The sequence below is a fragment of the Coregonus clupeaformis genome, chromosome 6 (assembly GCF_020615455.1).
Source record: "Coregonus clupeaformis isolate EN_2021a chromosome 6, ASM2061545v1, whole genome shotgun sequence".
In the NCBI taxonomy this organism is placed as follows: domain Eukaryota; kingdom Metazoa; phylum Chordata; class Actinopteri; order Salmoniformes; family Salmonidae; genus Coregonus; species Coregonus clupeaformis.
In genome coordinates, this window is record NC_059197.1 from 52,078,379 (window position 1) to 52,106,068 (window position 27,690).

At 44.2% G+C, this 27,690-nt stretch overlaps 2 protein-coding genes and 1 pseudogene across 11 annotated transcripts; 2 read left to right on the top strand and 1 right to left on the bottom strand.

The window, feature by feature from the left end:
- The first annotated feature begins 1,203 nt into the window (after positions 1-1,203).
- LOC123485829 lies at positions 1,204-4,582 on the top strand (annotated as a pseudogene).
- Positions 4,583-11,425: 6,843 nt separating this feature from the next.
- LOC123491056 (abl interactor 2-like) lies at positions 11,426-18,656 on the top strand. Of its 10 annotated transcripts, none has more exons than XM_045220868.1 (10): positions 11,426-11,631; positions 11,793-11,969; positions 12,368-12,385; positions 12,539-12,642; positions 15,096-15,226; positions 15,433-15,651; positions 16,201-16,377; positions 16,909-16,998; positions 17,355-17,546; positions 17,737-18,656. In XM_045220868.1, the coding sequence occupies exons 1-10, from the start codon at positions 11,569-11,571 to the stop codon at positions 17,910-17,912; spliced, it is 1,347 nt and encodes a 448-aa protein (XP_045076803.1). In that variant the 5' UTR covers positions 11,426-11,568; the 3' UTR covers positions 17,913-18,656. The 10 variants fall into 10 exon arrangements, with proteins under 10 accessions (XP_045076803.1, XP_045076810.1, XP_045076804.1 ...); XM_045220876.1 differs by having other exon boundaries at positions 11,464-11,631; positions 17,361-17,546; XM_045220875.1 differs by lacking the exon at positions 16,909-16,998.
- A 1,726-nt stretch (positions 18,657-20,382) lies between these two features.
- On the bottom strand, positions 20,383-27,306 carry LOC121586969 (integral membrane protein 2B). The gene is made up of 6 exons (XM_041904074.2): positions 27,109-27,306; positions 24,225-24,356; positions 22,982-23,182; positions 21,629-21,739; positions 21,365-21,515; positions 20,383-21,092 (listed from the first exon to the last, which is right to left on the bottom strand). The coding sequence occupies exons 1-6, from the start codon at positions 27,193-27,195 to the stop codon at positions 21,004-21,006; spliced, it is 771 nt and encodes a 256-aa protein (XP_041760008.1). The 5' UTR covers positions 27,196-27,306; the 3' UTR covers positions 20,383-21,003.
- Positions 27,307-27,690: the final 384 nt, after the last annotated feature.

The window sequence follows — 27,690 nt, forward strand, 5'->3', positions numbered from 1 at the left end:
GTTCTGATTAGCAGTGATTGTTGTGTGTTAAAATGTATATAAAACACAGTTTGCGATCATTGTGAGGGAATTTCAAAGAAGGGGGAAATGGGTTTCCTCAAAATGTGTCCGAGGTTGCAAATAAGTAAACTAAGGGGGCGGAGGAAGGGTTACATGGTAAAATTCGTTTTTTATGCGACCACGATTATAAAAACACTTAAATATCTGCTCCGAATCTGATTGAAAGATGTTTGCAGAAGAATGGGGTGTTAGTTGCCAGTGGTTTATTGGCGACACTTGAGTTTGAAAACATCTCTTTTGATTATTGAACGCAGTAAATGAAGTGGATTTTAAGTGCTACCCAGTAATGGAATGACATCATTGCCAGTTTGCTACAGCAGGAAATGATCCGCAGCAACAGTGGTAACTGAATTATGATTATAACTAATGGGAATGTTTGAAGGGTTTGATATTTAGTTGATATTTGGGAAAAGTGGATTACAAACTTCAGAAGCCTTTTTAACCTCAACACAATGACAGTAAATGCAGTATGGATACACTGAAAATGTGAACGATTTCCTGTCTTTATCATTATTTGTACTACTTATGATTCACCTCCAGTTTTGTCATTGCCCAAAATAGTGCTGTTGATTATTCTTTTTGTATGCACCATTGCTTCCTCCCTCTAATCACTGAGTTATCTGGATAGGTAGTAATCAGCGTTCCACCGAATTGATTTAGCCAATTGTGTTGTGCCAGATCAATGGCTGCTTCAGTAGCATAACCTTTTGTGATAGATAATTTTTCTGGTTCTGTGCGTTCTGATTTATCCATGCGCCCAGAGATGCATTGCTCTGGCCTCTTTACTAACTGTGCAGGCTTGCTAGAACACGGAGGATGTGATGACGCTGCTGTAGACGGGTAGATATAACGTATGTGTAGTTTTTTTTAGTTAGTTATCTTAACGTTTTTTTGAAACACTAAATAAATATGCTTGGACATGCGATATTTGCAGTGATCTTTGGTAATCATTCTGTGGAGAGTTATTTGTATCAGTAAGTAAATGCTATGCTTATTTTAGCAAAAGATTAGCATGGTATATGTGTATTAAGTTTAATGTAGTGAAACACAGTTTTATAGTGACATGACAGGTGTTGATCCCTGGACATTTTATGTATCTACCTTTTAGACTCAAATGTTCAGCAGTAGGGAATTTAAGAATATATGGCAAAGGTGTGGATGTGGATTGGATAAATAGACTTTTTTGAAGTCATCGTTTTTAGAGGTTAATGACATGGACTTAGAATAAAAAAAGCATTTCTTGTATGTTTAATGTATGATATGATCTGAAATGAAAGTAAAGATTATTTTTTATCAAGTAAAGAAGGGCAGGTTAACCCCTAGCAGAAGAGAAGTGAGTAGGTCTGCATGACAGATATGTTTTATGACTTTCTGAGTGCTGTCTCTCTTTAGCACTCAGCTAAGGTAAACACACTTGACCTGAGCCGGTATTTATAAAGGCCCTGTAGGAGTACTGATCCAGGAATTCAGATCCCCCTGTCTATTCATACTCTCACATAAAGGTAAACTGATCAGATCAGATTTTACACTGGAGAAGGAATAGTGGCCACGGAATATTATTTAATAGAGGAATTAAAGACATAGTGAACGAGGCAGTTGCATGAGTTCGGCAAGTTAATGGACAGTTTGGTCTGTGGATCCTTTGGTTTGGAGAGGACGCCTGTTGGGATAGTGGATAGCTACGGCAGCACATAACCCAACAGATAGTGAGTACTTGGGAGGGAGGGAAACTATTGGGGCAAAGGAAACAGGTGCTTTTTATAACATACAATTTAAAATATGTTAATTGATTGACCATTGTAGGTGGAATGAGGGATAGATAGACATTGTAAGAGATTCAAGTGATTTGTATACATTTTTACAGTGTTGTTTGAAATAAGAAATTGTAACATATTTTCACTGTGACATCTTTACCCTTACTTGTAGGGACTCATTTGAGAAAAGGAAGTCAGAATGGGTGGAGGGCCACAGAGACAGTAATGAGGAATAAGTGTAGAGAGTGATCAACAACACCCTGGAGAAAAACCCTGCTGAAGGTTTGCCTTTTGCACAATGGCTCATTTGGCTGCTTTAAAAATATGTTAGTATTCTGCAATATTTATGTTTTTGTGAAAGAATTATCCAAAAGCTTTTTGTGCACTTCCTGGGATGTATATTATTGACACACACACCCCCTCTCCTCCCCCCCCCCCCCCCCTCCCTGTGTCCCGTTCTAGCTGGTGGAGGAGTTAGTGGGGAAGGTGTTTCCTAAGGACCAGCACACCCGTGCCCATCTGTAGGATTGGGGCTATGAAGGCGTGCCACTCAACTCGCTTGGGTGAGTCCCGAATGATGCTGAAGGTATGGCTTCCGAAAGAACCACGAGGCAGTGAGAGCAGTCATTTGGGAAAAGATATAACGGTTGTTGAGAGGTTTCACGATAATTCCTTGATTAATCTGGTGGAGATCGGAAAAGGCATTTTGGATTCATGGGAGAAGAGCCCAGCAGAAAGGAGTACTATGAGAGCGGTAGAGTGAGATCTAGTTACTGCATGGATATATGTGTTACCTGTACATCTGCATTAAGAAAACTTCCACTTCCTTACTGAATGTGTGAAAAAATACTAGGTATAAATTCTTCTGTCCTATGCTAAAATGTCTTGTTTACAGCGGGCAGAAATGGAAACAGTGTGATGTGGCTGTGGCTAAAGAGAGGAAAGGACAAAGGAGTCAGACAGGTAGTGGAACTCTCCAGTCCAACTCACAGAGAGACAGGTGATGCACAGATTATTTGATTATAAGACAACAGACTCATTGAGGCAGAGATAGAGTGTGTTGTGATTAAGTGTAGAGGAAAAATGAAACTTCCTCTCCTACTTTTGTTTTAATGAATGATTGTTTTATGTTTCTTGTAGGTGATGGAGGACAGCATGTATTCACACTGGCAGAAGGTGGGGTCATCACAGCTAATTGTGAGTACTAGTAATAAATAGATTATAAGGAGTGCTATTATGTCATAACTCTGCGGCCTCATGGGTATAATCGTCAAATTTTTTTTCTGAGAGAATAAAATATAATTTGGTTAGTATTTTGGTAGGAAAACTCTCTCTCTCACAAAGTGTTTATGGTTTTTCGTTGTGGTTGTAATATTTTCAGTGTGCATCTGGGCAGTGGTAACTCTGTCAGCATCAGAGGAAGTTAAGAGAAGCTTGCATCAGGAGCTGGAAGTTATGTTCGGGCTCTGAGCCTGTATCTCCGGATAAGATCCCCACAGCTCAGGTGAACTTGACTCTGTCTGACAGCAGGTAACATCAACGATGTGATGCAGTGAAATAGAGGTGACTCCAGATCCATCTTGCATGAGTGTACCTTATCTGGAGACCTGAAGACTGGTGTGCTTCCTGAGCTAATGCCTAAGCTAACAGGGGGCTAACAGCCTTGTGGCCCACAAGACACCCGGGTTCGAACCCTGGTCGGTCACAGCAGAAGGGCAGGTATCCTCATGGTAGCTGTCTTCAAGGTATATTTATAGACATATATTTGATAGGCATGATAAAATGTATCTTCTATACTATAGGTACTTCCAGCAGGTTTTGAACGAGACTGTGCGGACAGCCAAATTGACGCCCATCGCAGCCCGGCTCCAGGAAAATGAAGGGAAAGTCGATCAGCACATTATTCCTAAAGAGGTATCTTATTCCCTCTTCCGTACTTAGTCCCTTTATTATCTACATCTTTCACTGTCACAGTCAGCAAGTGCTTGTGGATTAAAATTAACAACTGAATTTTGAAGTTAAAGTGAATAATGAAAACACTTTATTCCTATGTTTTCTTTTCAGACACTGGTGATCTATGCCCTTGGGGTAGTCCTACAGGATGCAGACACCTGGAACCGTTCCTACAAGTGTGTTCATATGTATTTTCCTTGGAACCTTTTGCCACCTATTAGAGGCCATTTTTGTCGGGGTTTTTGGTACCAAGTTTGAATTCTTGCACTTTGTCCATTCAGGTTTGACCCAGACCGATTCACAGAAGATCTCAGCCAGGAAAAGCTTCTCTCTGCTTTTGGATTCTCAGGGAACCAGGCCTGTCCCGAGCTGAGGTAACGTGGGGATGAGAAAGCTATAGTAGGTGCGCTTGAGATTTCAACCTAAGGGGGCTAGGGCATTTTCTGGTTGTAATTACACAGGAGCAACTTATCAACATCAAAGGAAAGGAAATGGAGAGGGACTGTCACTACCAGGCAAATAATAATGATGTGGGCTTGTTATTAACTTTTACACAACACCATTTCTCCACCTTTTAGGTTTGCGTGCACAGTGGCTACTGTCCTCCTCAGCACTGCTGGTGCGCCAACTGAAGCTGCATCAGGTGGAAGGGACATGTGGTAGAGGCCAGATCTGAGCTGGTGTCCACGCCTAAAGATGACACATGGATCACTGTGAGCAGAAGAAGCTAACTAACAGTGGACATTTGTCTCAAACTCCATCTTTGGAAGAGGAACGGAGTTATTTGGGAAAGTACTTGTCAGTTAGCTCAGGTTCTAGACTCGAGTGGAACTGTTAAAATAACTGTAAACATGATGGTGAGCTTTGTGGGGCTACTTGTCCAGTCAGCTCTTGAAGATGGTTTTGAGTAGCTCAAGTCAGTAACAATGGCGACACGGTAATTTGACTGTTACCACCTGAAGTAGCTTTTTTGTCCCCTATTTCAATATGAGGATCATTACCTATCTTTTCAAGCTGCATGACCATTGATATTTTTGTCTTAAACCTTGCCTTAAACCACATGCTGCCCAAGTGAAGGCTATTTTATCTCTGCTCTTGGACTTCTGAACAACATTCCAGCTGAACTGCCTTCCAAAACACGTGGTCTCCACTCCCCCAGATACATGGCATTTAGACAGTTCATCCTTTAATAAAGTTTACACTACTTGTGTGTTAGGATAGGAATATAATATTTTGCACATTTGTTGCAGCCACCCGGTTGTGAGCGTGATCCTGCATCTGTCAAGAGGTCTAAGCCATTATTGTCAACAAGTGCTCACTCGTACTGCAGGGTCTCTGATTCAATCCCCCAGCCCTGTTTCCTGGTATCGCTTTGTTAGCATTGATTGTTTAAAATGTGTAATACTTTAACATTTAAATAGACATCAGTAACATCTGGATTTATTAACAGCCTTTTTCCATGTGGTATTGTTTCCTTCAAAACAGAATCTTGAGGTTTTCTCATAATTTACACCAGTCACAATGTAAATAGGGCAAGGAATTGAAAGAGCAGAGTTCTAGGTATATCCACTTGTTTATTATTCAATTTGTCACGGATTGTCACACTCTCCGTCATAGTTGGGATGCCCAACGCCACCTCTGCATGAGCGGTGGAGAGGCCGGGATCTGGCTTGCATTGATTGGATAAAGATGTGAAAATGGCGGGAGTTACAAATGCTTTTGGAAGAGGAGATTCCAGCTGGACGTAGTGCATTATTAGATAGTTTTACTAATTTGGAAAGAGTTGCCGAGTATTGCGAAAGCAACGTTATGTTCAGGTAATAATCATTTTATGGAACATTATCAATTATACATTCTACGAGTATCATCTTTGACGGTGGGCGAAGTGATGGCTACGAGCTATGCCGATGTGAGGGTGCAGCGACTCAACTGCAAGGGGTGCTCCTGTTAGCACGAGCAAGTAGGGTATATCTAGCTAGCTAACCTTAGTTGGCTACTTCATGTGGAACGTAGATAGCTAGCTATGTTTTTCCTAATATGAAAACATTGGTTGCCGTTCTCCAACCGTCATACATGTATCAAACGTTTATTTAGTCGCTAGTATTTTTGACTAACTTGACTTCATTAGCTATTTACCTCCAACCAAATGATGCTTGCTAGTTAGTTAGCTGTGCTAACTAGTTGAGCGTAGTACGAATGATCTCGGGCACACCAGGTACAGCTGGTTTCATGATTGACAGTGTCGTGATGGGGATACACAACAAGGTATTCAGCTAAGGTAAATAAGTAATGAATTTAATTGAATATCAAATGATGGGACAATGATCTGATACCAGAAGTAGATCGAAGAAGCTACAAGTAAACGTTATGACTATAGCAAACGGGCTAGGTAGCTAATTCCAACTAGCCACGGTTTCTGAGTTAGCTGCACCGCTAGCAGCCATTGCTGTCAAATTCTCCAGTGGTAGGATTTTGAAATTCCGGACTTGTGTCAACATTTAAAGAATAGCTGTCAACATTGGTCGTGAAGAAAATATATCTATCCTGTGTGGCACTTTTAAGCGTTCTTCTCCTGCCAATACGTAACGTTACAGCCTTATGATGTGTGCCAAAATAAGTCACTGCAGATTGGAAAGGACATCCTGTATCATGAATGCAGAATTCTTGTACTACTGACTGTAGAGTGGGAAAATGTGTGTTTTATAGAACTGTACTGGTGGCTCTGACAGTGGCAGAACAAGCAAAAATTGTTAACGTTAGTCATACCATGAAGTACATTTTTCCTAATGTAAAGTGATGTTCTGACACTGAGTGTGAAACGTTTGGCAATTTGTCATTCGTGCCACAGCCCTGGAACTAGAGGTATTACGGGTCCAAAAAGTTGGACCTGTTCCGAAATGGACCTGGGGCTTTCCACCCTGACCCGATATGCATAAATTCATTAAAAAATATAGAGACCCGTTCTGAACGGACCCGAGGATAACTAGACCGTTCCATATAGACCGGTCGATTCCAGGTCCAATCTGATCCAAGTGATGGGAAGCAGCAGAAAATCATGTTTAATTAACTGGAGCTGATAAAAGCCAAGAAGAGGGAGAGAGGTGCTGCTAGCAGGCGGGGGAGGGGCATACTGTGAGCGAGTGACATGGGGAGGGGAGGGGAGAGATGAGACAGCAACCATCCAAGCTGACTCGCGCTATAGTAGACTAATAGCTGCCATAGCAAGGTTATGTATCATCAAATATGATTATGTAGTACCTGTCTTGGACTGCATTAAACCGGGAGAGGAGCTAACTGAGGCTGCAGTGCATGCACTTTCTCATCCTACAGTTACAAATAACTCCATTCAGAATATTAAGTAGCAGGCCTGCCTGCCTGTTGGCTCTTGGTCGTTGTAACCTATTCTTCTCCTTTAACTTTTTATTCCATAATTTCCATTCCATCTTCCATTGATTCGGATATTCTGTAACTTTGCAACACACAGAGCAAGGCTCTATGACTGTAGCCTATTGCCACTTTGACTGACTTATGATTGATTGGCCAACAACAAGCCATATGCATAAATTATACAATTTCTCTCTCTACAGCAGCAGTCGCGTTTCGGATCTGTAATGGTCCTTCCTAACAAGTCAGTTAAAATTACACATATCCGAGACCCGTGACAATCAATCAGATCCGACCCAGACCTGTGAAATTATAAAAAAATTCTGGATCCGGACCTTCTCGGGTATTCGGGCACAGGTGGATCTGTAGAAGACCTCTACCTGAAACATCCATCCCTCTTGCCCTACAACATTTTCCGGACTGCTGTCAGTGTAGTCACCAACCACCACGACCACATTCATGGTCAAATCAAATATTATTGGTCACGGTACACATACATTCAGTGGCTCAGTTTATTAGGTACTCTCGTCTAGTACTTGGTGGGACCCCCTTTGCCTCCAGAACAGCCGGAGTTCTTTGTGGGAATGTAAACGTTACTCAGTTGGTATCAAGGGATCTAACATTTGCCAGGAAAACATTCCCCACACCATTACACCACCGCCACCAGCCTGTACCATTGACACCAGGCAGGATGGCGCCATGGACTCATGCTGCTTATAACCAAATCCTGACTCTGCCATCAGCATGACGCAACAGGAACCAGGATTCTGGACCAGGCAATGTTGTTCCACTCCTCAATTGTCCAGTGTTGGTGATCGTGTGCCCACTGGAGCCGCTTCTTCTTGTTTTTAGCAGATAGGAGTGGAACCCGGTTTGGTCATAGCTGCAATAGCCCATCCGTGACAAGGACTGACGAAGTTGTGCCTTCCGAGAGTGTTCTGCACACCACTGTTGTACTGGGCCGTTATTTGCCTGTTTGTGGCCCGCCTGTTAGCTTGCACGATTGTTGCCTCTCGACCTCTCATCAACAAGCTGTTTTCGCCACAGGACTGCCGCGTTGATTGGATGTTTTTTGTTTGTCAGACCTGTCTCTGTAAACCCTAGACACTGTCGTGCGTGAAAAGCCTAGGAGGCCGGCCGTTTCTGAGATACTGGACCTGACGCACCTGGCACTGATGATCATACCACGCTCAGTTGCTTAGGCCACTTGTTTTTCCCATTCTAAAGTTCAATCGAACAGTAACTGAATGCCTCGATGCCTGTCTGCCTGCATTATATAGCAAGCCACGGCCACGTGACTCACTGTCTGTAGGAGCGAACCATTTTCATGAACGGCCACTGTGTATTTTGCAGATGTTATCGCAGGGCAGCGAAATGCTTATGTTTCTAGCTCCAACAGTGCAGTATAGCTAACAACACAAAACAGTACACACAAATATCAGAATGAGCAATGTCAGTCCGGTGTATATGTATATAAATAATATGTGTAATGGTGTGTATGGACAGTATATGAATAGCAAAAGTGTGTACAGCAGTAGTTAAATAGGATGAGCCATGACTAGAATACAGTATTATACATATAAAGTGGGTAAAATGGTATGTAAACATTATTAAAGTGACCAGTGTTCAATCGTCCTGGCACTGATCGCAATCACATTATTGGGTATAGTTAATAATTAACATGACTAAAGATGTCTTGACTTGTGATCTTTCTTCTGCTTCTGCCCAGCTGTGATCATGACTCTCATTCTCACACACACGGCTCAAGCACAGACTCACTATTTGATGTATTTATTTTTAAATATTTTTGGGAGCTTATGGCACCTGGTATTCCCAGGCGGTCTCCCGTCCCTGTACTAATCCAGGCCCAACCCCTGAACAGGCGTGTTCTGGGTGGTATGGCCACAAGCATATATTTAGTAAAAAAATGTTCTCCCTCAATTAGGGTCCCTTGGCTCATCTCTGCAACTCCTCAATGGACTCGGGAGAGGCGAAGGTCGAGGTAATGCGTCCTCCGGCCGCCTACGTCTTATCACACTGCTCGCTTAACCCCGGATGTCAGGCGCACCAATGTGTCGGAGGAAACACAGTTCGACTGACGACCTTGCAGGCGTCTGGCCCTGTCACAAGGGCTAGAGCATGATGAGCCAAGGAATGCCCCACCGGCTAAAATTCCCCTACCCCCGGACCGGCGCTTGGCGGTCACGGCCGGTTGTGACACGACTCAGCACTACGGTGCAGTGCTTTTGACCGCTGCGCCACCCAGGACTCAATATATTTAATTAGGCTAATCTGAGATTGTTCAATAAAAGTCTGCTGGTTCCCCAATAGGCCTAGCCTATATAGTTGGTCACAGAATGGATCACTGTTCTTTTGTTTTAGATTAGATTAGTCACGTGCACAGGGTCGCAGATGTAATTGCAGGGTACAGTGAAATTCTTAAGCTCCGAGCACCAACAGTGCAGGTAAAAAAAGAGAAGTGAATGAAATAATAATAATATACATATTTACAACTGTAGCAATGATAAATGTCCATAGGGGGGTGGGGGCAGCGTAAATGTCTGTTGTGGGGGGCTGACAGTATGCTCTCGATGGTGCTCCTGTAGAAAACTGTAAGGGCCCTCTGGGACTGGCCGAATTTCCTCCTCCTGAGGTTGAAGAGTCGCTGTCGTACCTTTTTCACCACGGTGTCTGTGTAGTTTGACCATTTCTGTGATGTTTTGACCATCTCCATTGATGAGGACAGCCTGGTTCCTCCTGAAGTCCACAATCAGCTCCTTTGTTTTGCTGAAGGTTGTTTACATGGCACCACGCCGTCCGAGTGCCTACCTCCTCTCTAGGCTGTCTCGTCGTTGTTGGTAATCAGGCCTACTACTGTCGTGTAGTCAGCAAACTTGATGGAGTTGGAACTGTGTGAAGCCACACAGTTAGGGAGAGGTTAGATTGAAGTCCTCTGGTCTGCCTGATGTAGGCCTATTTGTCAGTTATTCTTTGCTAAAGTTTGAGTGATTTGTATAAGCAACGCCTATTTTCCTCCACCTGAGTTAATTGCAGGTTGGCTATAAATCAAAAATGATCTGATGAATGCTGTCAGTTGATCTTGAGACTACTATAAGTGTGAAAGGTTGTGTGCTCTTGTCATCCCAGTGCACTACAACTGCACCTTTCTTTGATTACTGACAGATAACCTGTCTGTCTTCATGCTTGAGAATGGATGTAATTCCTTAGTGGTGCTTTTGACTCCCCCGTAAGGCATGCAGGTGTATTTGTGGACTGTGGAATTGGCGACTGAGGCTGCCTAGTTTTCACTGTTGTTAAAGCGCATCTGAAGGCAATAAACAACTTCTCTGATAGAAAACGGCCTATGTGGCATCGATATTAGTCAGACACATTTATTCTAGTGTCAAAATTGACTACAAAGTGTAAATAGGATAATTTTGTTCATAAAGTCAGTCTCGTCCAAAACTGAGTTTTGTAAGTGAGTTCGTCATGATTTTCTTGAGGGTTGGGTTTTGATTTCAACAATGTTCACTTGCCCTCTAACACAGGATACACAGCTGTGGTGATTGCGCTCTATCCAATCCTACTGCAGACAGTGAGACAGACCTACCCGTCAGTGCACCGGATCTGACTTTGTTTACATAAGACAACACGTCGCATATCTTTTTACTTGAGAAATACTGCACCAAACACCTTAGCTAGATGTAAACTTGCGCGACTAAAACCTCAGCAAAAACTCAAGAAATATGTAATTAATTGAAGTTATCTTAGAATCATTTACTATTTTGAAGAAGTAATACTGGCTTTGTTCCTATGGTGTCTCATGGGGGACAATCATCAGTAGCTGCCACATCGAACCACACCCCCAAGACCGAAATCTATTATTTTCTTAATGAGCAGCAGAGAAACACATGCCAGAATCCGTGCGTTCAGTCGATATTTAACACTTCAAAATGAAGGGTGTGATGACTGATCTACCATCCATGGAATTGAGGGCAGATGGGGAGGGTAGAGGGTTGGCCTTTGAGAAAAGTAATGTCATGCATGACATACTGACAACAAGGGAAGTCCTGGTCAGAAAAGGAAGGAAAGGTTCATCTCCAGGAAACTCTGTTTCCCTCTGAAAACAGATGGCCTTGACTTGCCTAGTCATCCTTCAGCCCCTGCAAGATCCTATTTATATGATGTCGATGCTTTCCTTTTTGGCTTGTTTTGCTATAGCCTCTACTCGCTCTTCTCTGTTACTGATGTCTATCTGTTTATCCTCTCTCTCTCTCCCTCTCCCTTATTTTTCTCTTCTCTCCCTTCTCAGTCACCAGATAAGCACAGAGCGTTGGAGGAGACTAAGAACTACACCACCCAGTCCCTGGCCAGCGTAGCCTACCTGATCAACACATTGGCCAACAATGTCCTGCAGATGCTTGACATTCAGGCCTCCCAGCTACGCCGCATGGAGTCCTCCATCAACCACATCTCACAGGTACGGCTGCCTGGAAGTGGAACACGCACTGTATACACACACATCCATTAGCCTAAGAATACCTGATTCGAAACGATAGGCCTAGTTCAAAAAGGTGTCTTGTTCAAGTCTCTCTTAAGAAATAGGCTAACTGTATTTCTTCCCCCCTTGTGCGGCCCCAGACAGTGGACATCCACAAAGAGAAAGTGGCCAGGCGGGAGATTGGCATCCTGACCACCAATAAGAACACCTCTCGCACACATAAGATCATTGCTCCGGCCAATCCAGAGAGGCCGGTGCGCTACATCCGCAAGCCAATCGACTACAGCCTGCTGGATGACATGGGCCACGGAGTCAAGGTAGGGAGCAGTGGAGTCCGGGCATTGACGGTTACCGACTGGATTCCTGATGATAGTAGTACATATTATTTTTATGTACTGGAGTGAGTTTATCAACCTTTTGTAGCACTAAGATCACGGACAAACAATGATCTTAGTGCGACAAACATTTTGAGAAACTCCCCCCCTGTTTGATACAAAGACAGTAGTAGGCCCTTGGGATAAGCACAAGGGTGTGGTGGTAATGGTGTGAGTCACTTTGAATAGGACAGTGTGTGAATTGTTCGTTGCTTGCCTATAACATTGCTACATGTGTTTCTGTTCATGTGCATTTTCTACCTATTTTCTCACTTAGTCACTAATCCTCCTTTCTCTTTCTCTCTCTTTGCTTCACTTATTTGCCTTTAAAATGAACCTAGTGGTTGCTAAGGTTTAAGGTAAGGATTTCTAAAGAAATGTAAACCCTAAAAACAAAGTTAGTATGCGTGTATGACCAGAGTGTGTTGTCTGATCCCAGGTTATGTTGTGTTGCTCTGTTGACTAGTACTTCCCTGTTGTTGTTTTGTAACCTCTCTCACCGTGTCCTGTAGGCCAGTGCTCAGAACGTGAAGGCCGGAGCCGCAGGTCTCCCTCGCACCAACCCACCTACACAGAAGCCACCCAGCCCACCCATGTCAGGGAAGGGAACCATTGGGTATGTAAACGTGGCAGGTACCACAGCCCCTGTCCATGCTGCTCATGTCCTCGAGAAAAACATGCTTTAAGTCTCGGCAACCACGTTCAGACATCTTTATACATGTTCATCAATGGGCAAGATGTGATCATACAGGCACCAGGTGTCCCTTTGTACTACAGACTCCTTTAGTGTCCCTGTGCTCCTCCTAAGCCCCCTATGGTGGGCTATGGACCAGGCTTCCCACTCACCACCCCTTACAACTCCCAGCAGCGACCTTTAGTGACATTTATTTAAGGTCCGAAGCAGACCTCTTTGAAAAGGTCAAAGCTAGCCTCTGGCAAATTATATGCTGTTTGATGATGTATGTGTGTGTGGACATTCCAGTGAATGGGTATCTTAAAATCTGTATATTGATATTATGGGCTACTGTTATTGCTGCTCTGTCCTGTTGTGTCCCTGTCCAGTTTGTATCCCCCTCTACAGACCTGTCCATAACAGTAATGTATGAAATGGTTTATAACATTGTGTTTTATGTCTCTCCTAAAGTGTGTGTGTGTGACCTTCAAACATGTCCTCCCTGAAATGAGACGCATGTCGGTCGTTAATGACACACTGCCCTAGTCCAGTCTCTGGTGTAGAGGAGGCATCTGTCTGTGGTGTTTTGGTTGCTTTTGTCCCCCCCCACCCCCCCATATGTGTGATGTCGTGACTCCTCCCCCCTCAACTCGAATTCAGGCTGTTCATGCTCTCACATTTACATGTACATTTTAGTCATTTAGCAGACGCTCTTATCCAGAGCGACTTCCATGGCAACAGCTCTCAAAGTTCCATCCTGTAAACAAGAACAGGGGGAGAATATATAATAATATATATAATATAATATAATAATATAATATAGAATAGAGAGAATATACTTGGCAGCTCATCCATACTTTGAGGCTTTTTATTCCACTGAAGCACATCAATAGACATCATTGTCCTCGGTTGATGTCGGGCTGTGTAAGAACTGAAGCAGCAGCTGTGGACACGACTGATGCATTGAAAGCCTTTTCCCACCTACACCCCATTTTGAGTTTGCACTGGTTCTCTTTTATTTCATTTTTGTCCTCCTTTTCTTTCTCCCCCCTCCCCCTCTTCACTTGTGGATGTTAAACTCCTCTCATACCCCTCCCCGCAGGCGCCACTCCCCCTATAGGACGCTCGAGCCGGTGCGTCCTCCCGTTGTCCCCTAACGACTACGTCTCGGAGCCCGACGCGCCATGGCAACATGGCGCCCCCCACAGCAGAGCCCTGCACGCACTGCATCTGTTAATCAGAGGAACCGCACGTACAGGTACCCCGCCCCGCCCCGCATGCTCTCAGCACACCGCTAGCTAAAAACAGGCCTAGAACACACTTCGAGCGGCCCTGGACTCACTGAACAGACACGCTTTGATTCTACTGCCCTGTAGGGAAGATCTGCTGCAATAGCTTGTGGACACTGTAGCTACATGGCACTAAACTTCTTTTTTTCCCAAACCTACCCGCACTTTGAATAGGCACTACACCAAGCACAGAGAACAAACGTACAGCTCAGATAGACATTTATTCAAATATGTTTCTCTTTTCCAAGGAATGTATTTTTAGCACCTGCGTAACAGCAGAGGAAATTCAGATTAGATAAGCGCCAGCAGCTCTGGGTGTCACTGAGGCTCCTACCAGGCAGTGAGAACAAGATCTTTAGGACTACATGGCAGAGTATCTGCCACTAGAGAATTGAAGCTTGGGCTTTATAATACAACTGATCCCTTTTCTCTGTCAGAACCCTCTCACTTTCCTTCTGAGCTCATTATTACGTTTTGAAACTGACATTGAAACTAATAGTAGCAATGGTTGACCTTGGCTTAAATTAAACACTGTTCTTTCAGCTCAACCTCTCTATCTATGCGTTGGTCGTTCCATCCATCCATCCTTCCAGTTTCTCACACATTCCCTGTCTCCAGTCTCCTCGTCTTTATTCTCGCCTTGGTTTTCTTCAGATGCCTCCAGCTTTGTCGCGCCTCTCTGTCTTTGTCACGTCATGTCTCACTAATCGACCACCGCTAAATGTCACGTTGTAATTTGTAATGTTTTGTTGTTCATTTCTTTATTGCTGTACATGTCATCTCAAAGCAGAGCTGTTCATTTAGATCCAGTCAGTGCTGGGTGGGTGGGGGCAGGATTTTGGTCCAGGAGAAACTCTGGTTTGGTAGGTTGTGCTTGATACCAATAGGGCTCTAAGGACTGAGTTTTCTGCACACAGATTAAACCTAGCGCTGGACAAAAAATCACAGTACTTTTTAGTCCAGGACTAACTTAATCTGTGTCTGGGAAACTGGCCCTACAAAGTATGTAACCTCTAATCTAGACGGTAAATGACTTAAGAACCAATGCCAGCGGGTGTGGTGTGGGTTATCTGATGGGTTATGTGATGGGCTGTGTGACGTCATTAGCAGTGGCAGCAGTGGAGGCAGCCACCCCAGCAGCAGCAGCCGCAGCAGCAGCAGAGAGAACAGCGGCAGCGGCTCTGTGGGCTTGCCTATCGCCGTGCCAACGCCTGCCCCGCCCCCCACAGCATTCCCAGGTAAGGTCCGGCCCCATGCCCTGCCCACTGTGTCTAAGCTCCGCCAACTACTACCTCTCTAAAGAGCAATACTGTCTGACTGCTTTAAACTCTCTCCTTCCTTCCCCCTTGATAGTGTCTGAGCACCTGTCTTTATCTCGTCTCCTGTCTTTCCTTCTCCTTTCCTTTCCTCTTTTCCGCTGCCTTCTACCCTTTCCCACCTGCTGATGGTGCAGGTACCGCCCCTGCCCTTCCCAACCCTGCTAAGCCACCTCCCACTACCACCACTACTCCCGTCCCACCTGATGGTCTCCCTGGCCTTTCTCTATCTCCCAACCCCTCCCCCACCCCCCCTCCTGAGGGTCCACCCGTGCCCCCTCCCCCACCCCAGCTCCCCACTGCCGTCACTAGCACCGGCCCTGCTGCTTTCAGCACCCCCGCACAAGGTGAGTGTGTCCCCCACCACCACCTCTGCATCCCGTCCATCTCTCCCATCCCAGGACCTGTATATGTCTGTGTACCAGCAGGGTTGTTGTCACGTGGGCCGGTCGTTCTCCACTTGTGTTCTCCACTCCTGAGACCTTGTGTGTCTGCATCATCAGAGTTCCTCCATCAGCCTCCCTCTCACTGTCTGATCTGTCACTCTGTCTTTTCCTCTGGGTGTCTCTCTATCTTTCTCATTCCCTTCTTAGGGCAACTCTCTCCCATCGATCCCAGTCACCACCTGCATGCCATCCTCACACCTTGTGCATGAGTTAAATTGTCCTTGTGATCTTACAGTAAGTGATGTAACAGTTTATGGCTGAAAAGGGTCTTTGACTTGAAATATGCCATGATGATAAGACGTCTGAATACCAAAAACAGCAAAGTGCTTAAATCGATCCCATGAATGAAGTGCATCATGTGACGGGAAACAGAAGTGATTGATAAGTTTAGTGACATAGCTACACCGTACCAAAATCTCTCTCTGGTTCCCCTTGCTGTCTGTACCCCAGGTGCCCCCCAGTTCTTCAGCATGAACCGACCGGTGCAACCACAGAACCCTCCTGCGGTGGGGGGGTCTCTGCCGTACCGCCGGCCCGCGTCAGTGACGGGCCAGCCCAACTCCAACATGCCCCTGGCCCTGGCCCTGAACCAGCCCAATGGAGGACCCCACTTCAACCAGGTCCCAGGTAACAGCCTTGACCAGCAACATAATATCACTCCTACCAGAACGCAAATGGGCTTTTGTGTTTAGAGATCTTTCTCATTTAGATTGTCTGCCTTTTAGAGCTTTCTTTCATATATTACTGTCTGGTTTGGATCCTTGAGCGTTTGGGTGCCAGGTCCATCCTGTAACTCATTTGTGGAAACAAAATTTATACAGTTTTGTGAGTTTCCAGAACCTCACTAGAGTATTGAATTCATACATGAAAACCCCATTTGATTTCAGCAGACAGGCGAACCTATGGGAAGGCACAAAGCGCCTAACTCTCGGCAGCTCGCTGTCTTTTGTGAAAGGATTTCTGCTCTTGATTTAGCCCTTTTTAATGCCTAGTCTGCCTACTGATCTAACTGGCTTCATGTTCTAAATGCTAATTCCACCACGTCTCTCTCTGCCTTCCTCCTTTCTTTCCTGATTACAATCTGCTCCTCTTTTTCTTCTCTCTCTCTCTCTCTCTCCCCCTCTCTCTGCTTTTTCCTGTGGTATGGTGTGTGTATAGCAGGTCCTCTTGTTGCCCCCCCTCCCCCCTCCATGCAGATCACTCCCCAGCTCCCTCTGATGGGCTTTGTGGCTCGGGTACAAGAGACCAGTAAGTGGCTTTTAGCTCCTCCGCCTTGTTGCCTCGTCTTCGCAGTGGCTCCCTCGTGCATGTGTTTATTTTACTCATGTAACGAGTATTTTTATCGTCGATACTTCAAAGCTGAACTATCCATCAACTTCGATTTACCTGTCTGAAATAAACTTCTCGTCTGTGCACGTTGAAATTGTGTTCTCCTTTCCCCCCAGAATTCTCTGTTTTGTCTTTATACACTTTCAGCATGGACGCCCAAACAACCACTCCAGCCCAACGCCACATGCATGGGAATGCCAGTGTCAGTCAACATGTAACTAACTAACCAGTGGAATGTAGACAAGGTGGTTCCTGACTGTGTTGTTTCCCCCCAGTCTCAGACGTGCCCCCTCCCCCGCCCCCCGTAGAAGAGGCTGTGTTTGAGGAACCCACCCCGCCCCCTCCGCCTCCAGAGGACTATGAGGATGATGAGGAGGAGGAGGAGGAAGAGTCGGCCGTGGTGGAGTACAGTGACCCCTACGCAGAGGAGGACCCCCCGTGGGCCCCACGCATCTACATGGAGAAAGGTAGCGAGCGACTCTCTCCCTTCCACCCGGATCTAACCCATGCCCTGTCTACTTCTTCTGTTCTTCCCTCTGTCTTTCTGTCTTGCGCTCTCTCTCATCTCCCTCCCTTGTGCTTTCTCTCTCCCTCTCTCTACCTATCTCCCCTTTCTTCTCCGCTCCTCTAACATCCTCCTCTCTGATTGGTGGACAGTGGTGGCGATCTACGACTACGCGGCGGACAAGGAGGACGAGCTGTCCTTCAACGAGGGCGCCATCATCTACGTCATCAAGAAGAACGACGACGGCTGGTACGAAGGAACGATGAGCGGCACCACCGGCCTCTTCCCCGGGAACTACGTCGAGTCCATCATGCACTACGCCGACTGAAGAGGAGAGGTATAGGAAGGTCAAAGACTTTGTTAGACAGAGCATGATCACACTGTGGAAGTCGAAGAGCGTTCATGAAGAGTATACAACCATCCTCAACCGGTTTACCAGATGAAGTACATTGTACAACGGCCACTTGTAGATATTCCCTGTTTTTGAATAATATGAGGAGACTGTATGGTGTTGGTTTTTTGTATGTACTATTAGGGCTTCATTTTGTCTTTATGATTATTATAAGGAAGGCCACAAGGATGATAGTGTTTTTTTCTTTCTTATTTTGCCCATTTGCCCTTATTTTAAACCGTTTTATTTATTTGGACCTTGTATTATATAGGGAGGGTGGGATGGTATGGTAGGCAGCGCTGCTGATTAAGGATAGAAATAGATCAACCTGATGAAGGTCTCTACTCTCAGCCCAAGAGAAGAGGCTAAATGAGAATACTTTTTCCAATAGTTTCTCTCCTGACACTCCCAGAGCCTTTCTAGACTCACACATTTTCTTTATTTAAAACCAGAAGGAGCTCCTATTGGTTAGTGTGATGGGGAGATGGACTGTTGCGCTTGAACCTTTTATACAATGTCACGTTTGGAGACATAACAAAGCTGACAGTCACTGGCAAGACAAGCACATACTGTATGTTTGCATTTGACAAAATACAGACGATAAAAGCTAGATATTACAGTGGCAGGTAAGACTGGGGGTAAAAAAAGACACTATGAAACAGATGTAATTTTAGCTCACCTGAACACACATTTTGAAACTCCCTTCAGTTTGGATTCAGTGGTTAATTAATTGGTTCTGGCCCCAGGCTAGCTAGGGCAGCTTAGAACACTAGGGCTTGGAGCATGCTCAGTCACTACGTCACTTGCCTCACTTCACAGGCCAGTTCTAGTATCAGGATAGATAGAGCAGTGTTTCTGGGATGTTGCCGACACTGATTTGGTCAGTTCTAGTTTCAATTGAAGTGTTCTAAGGAAAGACGTTGGCTTCCTGGCACAAAACAAGTTTGAGAAACACTGAGATAGATGGAGTTGTCTGTCCAAAGTAGAAAGAGGAGAGGAGGAAGGGAAACTCAAATTGCAAAATTACTGATAGGTTGAAGTCACTGCCTCACCTCCTTGTAATCAAGACCGAGAGGAGATTGACTTTGCCTGTCTTGGCAGAGCAGAAGGAATATCTGCAGCCTCTATTAGGCAGATAAATACTCTGGCCACTCATTTGCAGTGTTAATTTGTATCAACTATTTCAGTATTTGACGCTTATTTGTTCCTCTTCTAGTGGGTCTTCACCAAAGGGTGGCAGACTGCATGTTTTTGAAAAAATGATTCATTTGTCTCCTTTTCTGCTATATTGATTATTCCTGTCTTAATATTTTAGGTATGGTGTGGTTATTGGTTTGGTTTTAAATATTCACCTATATTACCATCGTTGACAGGTGGGGTTTCATGATGCATTTATAGGAGGTGATAAAGAAAGCTTGTGCCATATTGAAGTGTGTGTGCAGGTGTTTAAGGTATCACTTCCATTTGCAATAAAAATAGCCAGTGGGATGGGTTTGAAAATGTAGATCTTTGAGTTGTTTGGGATTGAAAGCACATACATTTGTAGTACGATAGTGAATTGTTACTGAAATAAAATGATATAAATAAAAATAAGCTGTATTACTGCCTCGGATGAGGACTAATATTAAAATGAGCATAAAAGCCAGCCATTGGTTGTAGAAATTAACCAACAAACCGTAACCGGCACCAAAACCTTTCAATGACCTAATGGTTTCATCATGCTGAAACTGATGCATTGAGTGTTTCTATAGTCTATATAATGAGGTACAAGTATTCTATTTCTAATGTGCTTGGCCGTGTCTGAGCGTGTAAGTCAAATCCTTTATTTTTTATTAAAAGTGGGTCTGTTCTTGAGTCTTGCATGCCATTGTTCTTAATACTGTAGTGGTGTCTGAAACCCAGTTGGCCCTTCACAAGGCAGCCCCAGAACTGGACCCTAGGGGCACGGTCAGCAGAGCACAACATTTTGGAATGTTCAGATATGTTATGTAGAATAAACATGCCTCTGACATGTAGCATAAGGACTCATGTCAGCTCTATTCAGGACATTTCTATCTGCAATGTTCCACAACGCTGTGCAATGCTAAATACAGCCCCAGGTACTACTAAACCAGCCTCATCCAAAGACTAAAGTGGAAGCTAAATCGATGTCAACTTTGATCCCAATGTCTGAAGATCAATAAAGTTATGGGTTTTGGGATTCGACTACTCCAGGAGGAGCCATTCATTTAATGTGTAAATGGAGAATATATAATTAAGTGTGTAAGAACAAGTGTTCTATTCCCTCAGCCCACAACATCTCTGGATGTCAAGTAAAACAGTCCATAATGCCATTGTGTTGCACAGTAAAAAAGTTTAACTTTAGAAATAAATATGATATTTGTTAAATCATGAGAAGAAACCAATAAAACGATTAAGATTTATTGTGGTATTAATCTTCATTTTTACAGACTATATACACAAGTTAGTTACCACATGCTCCGTTTTCAGACGGACCTGTGGTGTGAGATTCCTCTTGTTTCATTGCACTGTACTGGTGACAGCAGATACAAAAATCATTCATTTTCTATGCTGAAGTATGCATATTCTCATTGAGTTTATATTTAATTAATCTAGTTATATACCTTAACACAGTTATTAACTGTGACTTTAGTGTCTGTTTAAACACTTTGTGTTTCTTTAACATTAATAAACCCCAGAGGAATAAAGATAGAAAACAATTCCCACAAAATATAGAAAAGCTGAACACAGATCTTATTCTTTGAAGAGAAGTTGCCCCCAAATGAAAATGGTACTTACTTTACACAAAGTGGAAAATTCATTAGTTTTACACCTTATACAACAGTATTGCCTTGGAATCATCTTGACATAATTTGACAACTCTCCCTCCAAACTACCAGCAGTACAGAAGAGTAACGGATCTATGAGGGGTGATACAGGAGAGAGAGAAGGGTTAAAAATCTCACTGTAGACAGTGAGTGAAACTATACATGGGTTGTCTGAAGCAGCCAGTCCCTTCCTCTCCCTTCTAAGGCTCACAGATGAGTGTCTCGACCACAAACTTGTTCTCAAAATGACGGATCGTCCTGCAGTTCAGGGCTTCACGCTTTTCCCTGCCTGCAAGGTACAGATGAAGGAAGATGTGTATTAAAAATGAGTGTGTAGGCCCATATAAACATCTGCTATAGCACCTGTTCATTGGCCAGAGTATGATGCTGTGTGTGTGTTCTCAGGTCCACCAAGGGGCCCAAGGAATTTCACAAAGAATATTCAGCATGCCTTATATACAAATATATGGTCAATACATGGCTATTCAGGGTACAACTTAAAAGGTGTGTGTGCTAGTACTGACCCAGTATGGTGTGTGTGCGCGCGTCAGTAGTACTAACCCAGTATGGCCTCTCTGCGTTCCAGCTTGTAGGTGTCTCTGCCATTGCAGAGGCTGTAGATGAAGTATCCCAGCTGGTCAACGTTCTCCAGACGTTCGGTCACCATCATCTGCTCATGGACCAGGTAGGACTGGGGCAGGTAGGTACCAGCCTAGGGGCAAATCAAACACATTTAATTAACATTATTTCCTCCAATAACTGATACATTGAATTTATTTGATCACTGAAATACATATAAAACAGCTCCAGTCGTGTTACAGGTACCTTGATGTTGATGAGCAGCTCCAGCAAGTCCTTGGGAGGCATGACGATGGAGGTGTTGAGGGGGATGACGTAGCACTTGTTCAGGCTCAGGTCTAGGTAGGCTGTCAGCCTCTGAGGAGGAGGAGAGGGAGGAGGAAAGGAATTAGATCCAACGCTACAAAAACACCCAGAGGTACTGTACATTCAGAACTCAACACACATTATTACATTCAACAACTTCAATTCAGCACGTTTTATTAACACAGTATTGAACACTTACCGGTTTCTACAAATATGAGTTTAAGAAGGCTAATACGCTGGAGGAATGACTTTCCTGAGACATAAATGCATAGATACTGTATATATAAACAAAATCAGACCACAGCGTGCAGGTTTACATCCAATTAATAACAGCTTTTCAGCTTTCCAGAACGCTGCAGCCCGTCGGGTGTTCAACCTTCCCAAGTTCTCTCATGTCACCCCGCTCCTCTGCACACTCCACTGGCTTCCAGTTGAAGCTCGCATCTTCTACAAAACCATGGTGCTTGCCTACGGAGCTGTGAGGGGAACGGCACCTCCTTACCTTCAGACTCTGATCAGACCCTACACCCAAACGAGGGCACTACGTTCATCCACCTCTGGCCTGCTAGCCTCCCTACCTCTACGGAAGCACAGTTCCCGCTCAGCCCAGTCAAAACTATTCGCTGCTCTGGCACCCCAATGGTGGAACAAGCTCCCCCACGATGCCAGGACAGCGGAGTCACTGACCACCTTCCAGAGACACTTGAAACCCTACCTCTTTAAGGAATACCTGGAATAGTATAAAGCTCTAGCCAACAGCTCACAGATACATATGGGGGTATAGCCTACATGATGAGATTATGGACAAAAGAGCAAGATAATTTTTTATTTTGTCAACGGCAGCCAAGCATTGATGATTATGTCACCAGAATAAGACCCTCAATATTTATTGGACAGCATCATGCTCATCAGCTTGCACGTTCACCACTCTGAAGTTCATCATAACTTATTTCATCTGTAGCCTGATAAACTGCATTCTTTCCCATGTCGTAGTGGGGGGAGCACACGTCATCGCGTGACTCCAAGTTTACTTCGATTTGATGGTTATTATATCAATAGTTGCCCATAAAAGCATTTCCAATGGCATTTCTCACATAATTCATTTTACAGACACAAAAGGATCCCACCTTGTCTAGCGTATTTAGTGTTGTCGACATTTGGAAAGTTTACCGACAAATGTTCTGTTTTCGGCCTGTCGTGACTTTTTATCCGACGTACTTTACTCGCATAAAAAGGTTGGATGGAAAACTGTGTGTGTGTGTGTGTGTGTGTGTAGCAGTGTTCTCTTCTCACGCTGTTGAAGTCGTGGACGATATCGGCCGGGTCGCTGTCTGAGAACTCGGGCACGGGCACGTTGATTAGCTCCACCTCCTCCAGCACACGGATGCTCTCCTGGATGTGTCTCAGCGCAGAGGGCAGGGCCACCTCCACCTCGTCCTGGACCATGTAGTCCTGTTCACGGTACTCCACCCCGCAGAAATACACCTGGCCCTCCTGAGGAAGGTAAGAAAACGACAGTGAGGACTTGTCTCTCACCCTGACTCTCTCTACCTTACCAACACTATAGGTAGTTAGCTAGCACACTCCGGGCTGGTTTCCCAGAAACATATCTCCTGATAAGGGGTTCATTTAAAGTGCTTCTTAGTCCAAGACTAGGCTTAATCTGTGTCTAGGACTGGGAAACCAGCCCACAGCGTGTGCAAATGTGTCCTCTAACCAAAGAAAGGAAGCGTTAACTATACTGAACAAAAATATAAAAACACAACATGCAAAGTGTTGGTCCCATGTTTCATGAGCTGAAATAAAAGATTCCAGAAATGTTCCATACACACAAAAAGCTTATTTCTCTCCAATTTTGTGGACAAATTTGTTTACATCCCTGTTTGTAAGCATTTCTCATTTGCCAAGATAATCCATCCACCTGACAGGTGTGGCATATCCAGAAGCTGATTAAACAGCATGATCATTACACAGGTGCACCTTGTGCTGGGCACAATAAAAGGCCACTCTAAAATGTACAGTTGTATCATGCAACCCAATGCCACAGATGTCTCAAGTTGAGGGAGCATGCAATTGGCATGTTGACTGCAGGAATGTCCACCACAGCTATTGCCAGATAATTTAATGTTCATTTCTCTATCAACGTCATTTTAGAGAATTTGGCAGTATGTCCAACTGGCATGACAACCGCAGACCACGTGTAACCACACCAGCCCAGGACCTCCACATCCGGCTTCTTCACCTGCGGGATCATCTGAGACCAGCCGCCCGGACAGCTGATGAAACTGAGGAGTATCTCTGTCTGTAATAAAGCCATTTTGTGGGGAAAAACTCATTCTGATTGGCTGGGCCTGGCCCGCCCCGCCCAGTCATGTGAAAACCACAGATTAGGGCCTAATGAATGTATTTAAATTGACTGATTTCCTTATATGAACTGTAACTCAGTAAAATCGTTGAAATTGTTGCGTTTATATTTTTATTCAGTATATAGTTGAGCCTATGGCATTATAGGGGTCTAACCGACAGTCCCTCTCACCTGCAGTATGTAGGACTTGTAGAGGTAGGCCCCTCCGACCACCACACCTGACAGCATGAGAGCCAGGCCCAGGCACATGCACCAGCACCACACCTTGGACTGCCGACGCACCCGCATGCCATCCTCCAGGTCCTGAAAGAGAAGACAAATAGAGCTAAAACATTACATACATTTGATTTAATCATTTAAAATACATTACACCAATCAGATACAGTACATATTAAAATGACAGAGGATACATACACAAAAAAGTCAAGAGACTTCTTTCCATTGTGGTCCTCTAGAACAGGGTTTCCCAAACTCGGTCCTTGGTTTTTGCCCTAACACTACACAGTTGATTCAAATAATCAACGCTTGATGATGAGTTGGTTATTTTAAATCAGCTGTCAAAAACCCAAACATGCACCCCTTGGGGTCCCCAGGACCGAGTTTGGGAAACTTTGCTCTAGAACATACAGAGTAGGGCCTATATACAGCTGGTCAGCCTCTCGCAATACCAGCATGTCTGCCTGTTTGTTCCATTACATAATATTGGTTCATCAACCTGTCTCAATGAACAGTAGGCTATATCAGTCCGGATGAATCATGGCTACCATCAAGAAAACTGACCTCTATAAATAATAATAATAATAATAATAATAATAATAAGCCATTTAGCAGACGCTTTTATCCAAAGCGACTTACAGTCATGTGTGCATACATTTTTACGTATGGGTGGTCCCGGGGATCGAACCCACTACCCTGGCGTTACAAGCGCCATGCTCTACCAATTGAGCTACAGAGGACCACAATAATCCTCTTTATTGTTCAAATAAATCCCTCCAACACAACAAAGCCAAACGGTTTGATTCAAATAGAGTGCTGCTCAGTCACAATACAGCTGTGGTGTGTTCTTTTTATTTTTTTATTTATTACATGTTTTAGTCATTTAGCAGACGCTCTTATCCAGAGCAACTTACAGGAGTAATTAGGGTTAAGTGCCTTCCTCAAGGGCACATAGACAGATTTTTCACCTAGTCGGCTCGGGGATTAGAACCAGCGACCTTTTGGTTACTGGCAAAACGCTCTTAACCACTAAGCTACCTGCCGCCCAGGCAAGGTTGGATTATGGTAGTAGTGACAGTAGAGATGCTTATGTAATATACCATTCAAACACACAGCTAATCCTCCCTCCCTTTCTCTTGCTCCCCAACCCTCCCTCTCTTCTCTGTGACCTTTCACCTCCTTTCCATCATCCCTTCACCTACTTCTTCAAGACATTCTACCCATTATTAATTTACTGCCTTATCTTTTAGCCCTCTCCATCATCTCTGTTGTTTTGCTCCCTCACTTTAATATTATGGAGCCCAGAGGCATATGTCGTAATTTGGTGGCAGGCCCTTTTCCTGAACTCATTGATGGTTGTTTATGCAGAGTTGGGGTGGGGTTCGTATTGAAACGAAAGAGTGGATGTCAACAGCTCTCTCTCCCTGGAGATCAGATGAGGAAAACAAAACAGATTTCCATGCTCGTACTATAGTGGAAGATAGAGAAACAATATGTTTGAGACCTACAACCGTTTCTGTAGTGTAGACAAGCCATGTCCAATGACCCTTTCCACAAAGGCTTTAGAACCTGAGCTTTAAAGGGAAACCCCCCTAGAGACGTGCTTGAGGTAAACCAAGGTGTATATTTGCATTACTCCAAAATGTGCAACAGATACAGGGGCTATTGAATGATGACCATGCTTGTCTCACTCTCTAGTCATTTCAGGTTATTTTATTAACATGGCTAAAGGTCAGGACTAAGGAGGTGGCTCATGACTGGTCTCTGTGGATCATGCTGTCTGGTCACATCACTGAGACCTTCACTAGTCTCTGACACTTTATCAAGTATATTAGCATTTAATCTCACCTGTCTGACTGTCCAAACTGCTCTCATACTGGTGACACAGACATGATGGCCAGGTCTTTCTATACTGTGGCATTTTCTCCCCTGGTCTGTCCCTGGCTGCTGCATTCCTCTGCTATTTTTCCTCAACTCACTCAGATTCTCTATAGTGAATGAATTCTCTATAGACTTGTAATCTCTCCTGTATTCTATTTCCAATGGAACCATGTATCCACCCAGATACCTTTACGGGCACTCAAACTGAATTGTAATTTATTTAATGAATAACTGCTCTTATTGGTAGGCCGGGACCTATAACACGTTGTCACTACCCTGCACCAACCGTAGACTTATAATCATGAATCCAGGCTCTTGGGGGTGAGTTAGGACTCACAGGCTTCTTATTGCGGATACAGCATCTACCCACTGACAGTTGATAGGTTAATTAAAAAATAAAGGTGTCCGTGCACAGCATGCATGTTGTCATCAAAAACTCCCCTCCCATTGCTTTATCAGCTGAGGAGGAAAGACAACACACCGACCTTCGACACTAATTTCATCAATTCAGATCAAGACTCAGAATTCCTTGTGGTGTATGAGGTCTACATAAAAACGTTTACCTTTTACTCTTCAGAATCACAACAAAACACACCAACAAACAGGAAAAACTGTTCGAATGAATAGGAAGGACGACCTGAGTGATCTTCAGGTATTTCAGTTACAGGCCTCTACTAAATCAACACCGAAACAGAACGCTAACACGGTTTGGCCCAGGCCAGGAATTGCGAACACAACTCAGCCTGTCGAAAATGATTTGTCTAGCAGCCATTTTCCGACGTCGCTAGTGTCACGGGTTGAATTATCAAGAGTCGAGACATGTTTTCTAATCGACGTTACTTTGTTTCAGTTATGTTTAAACATTGTTTAAACGGTTACAAAGTAGCGTCATCCAAGTTTGTTGCCTCGAACAGCCGTCGCAAAAACACATTAACCACATTGGTTTAGCTCAACTCACCCTCTCATCTGGAATAAGCGCTTCGCCATTGCATGCTTTCTTCAAATCCCTTTGTCCAAAGGACGAGTTAAATGTTACTTTCACCATTTTTTAAATCTAAATGTTGGACCAAGTGACAAAATCACCTTCTGCAGGAACGTCTTCGTCTGGTGTCTGATTACAATGACGTTGCTAGATAAACACAAAACAAGCCTGAACCAGTCACATGAGTGATTGCAGCCTCATAGGCTGCATTCAAGAACCTACACGGTTTTACAAACGTTCTTGAACGTTTTCTTCTCCCCACTGGGGAGCAGTACAATCTCAAAAATCTATTTAGTGACAGACAGGCATTTATCATAATGAAATAAAAATGGGCAATTACATTTGACACGAGAGAAACTCAAGGGATCATCATTATTAATAACGTTAGTCTGAGGTTCTAGGCATGCACCAGGCGAGCGAGCACGCGCCACTGCTGGCCACTAGAGCTCGCCAGCTTGTAGTCCTAAAACCCGGAAATGAGTTACCTCTGCTTCGTTCCGCCATCCCTATGGGAAAAATGACTGACAAAAGAATAGTTTTTGAATAAACGCCAAAAAG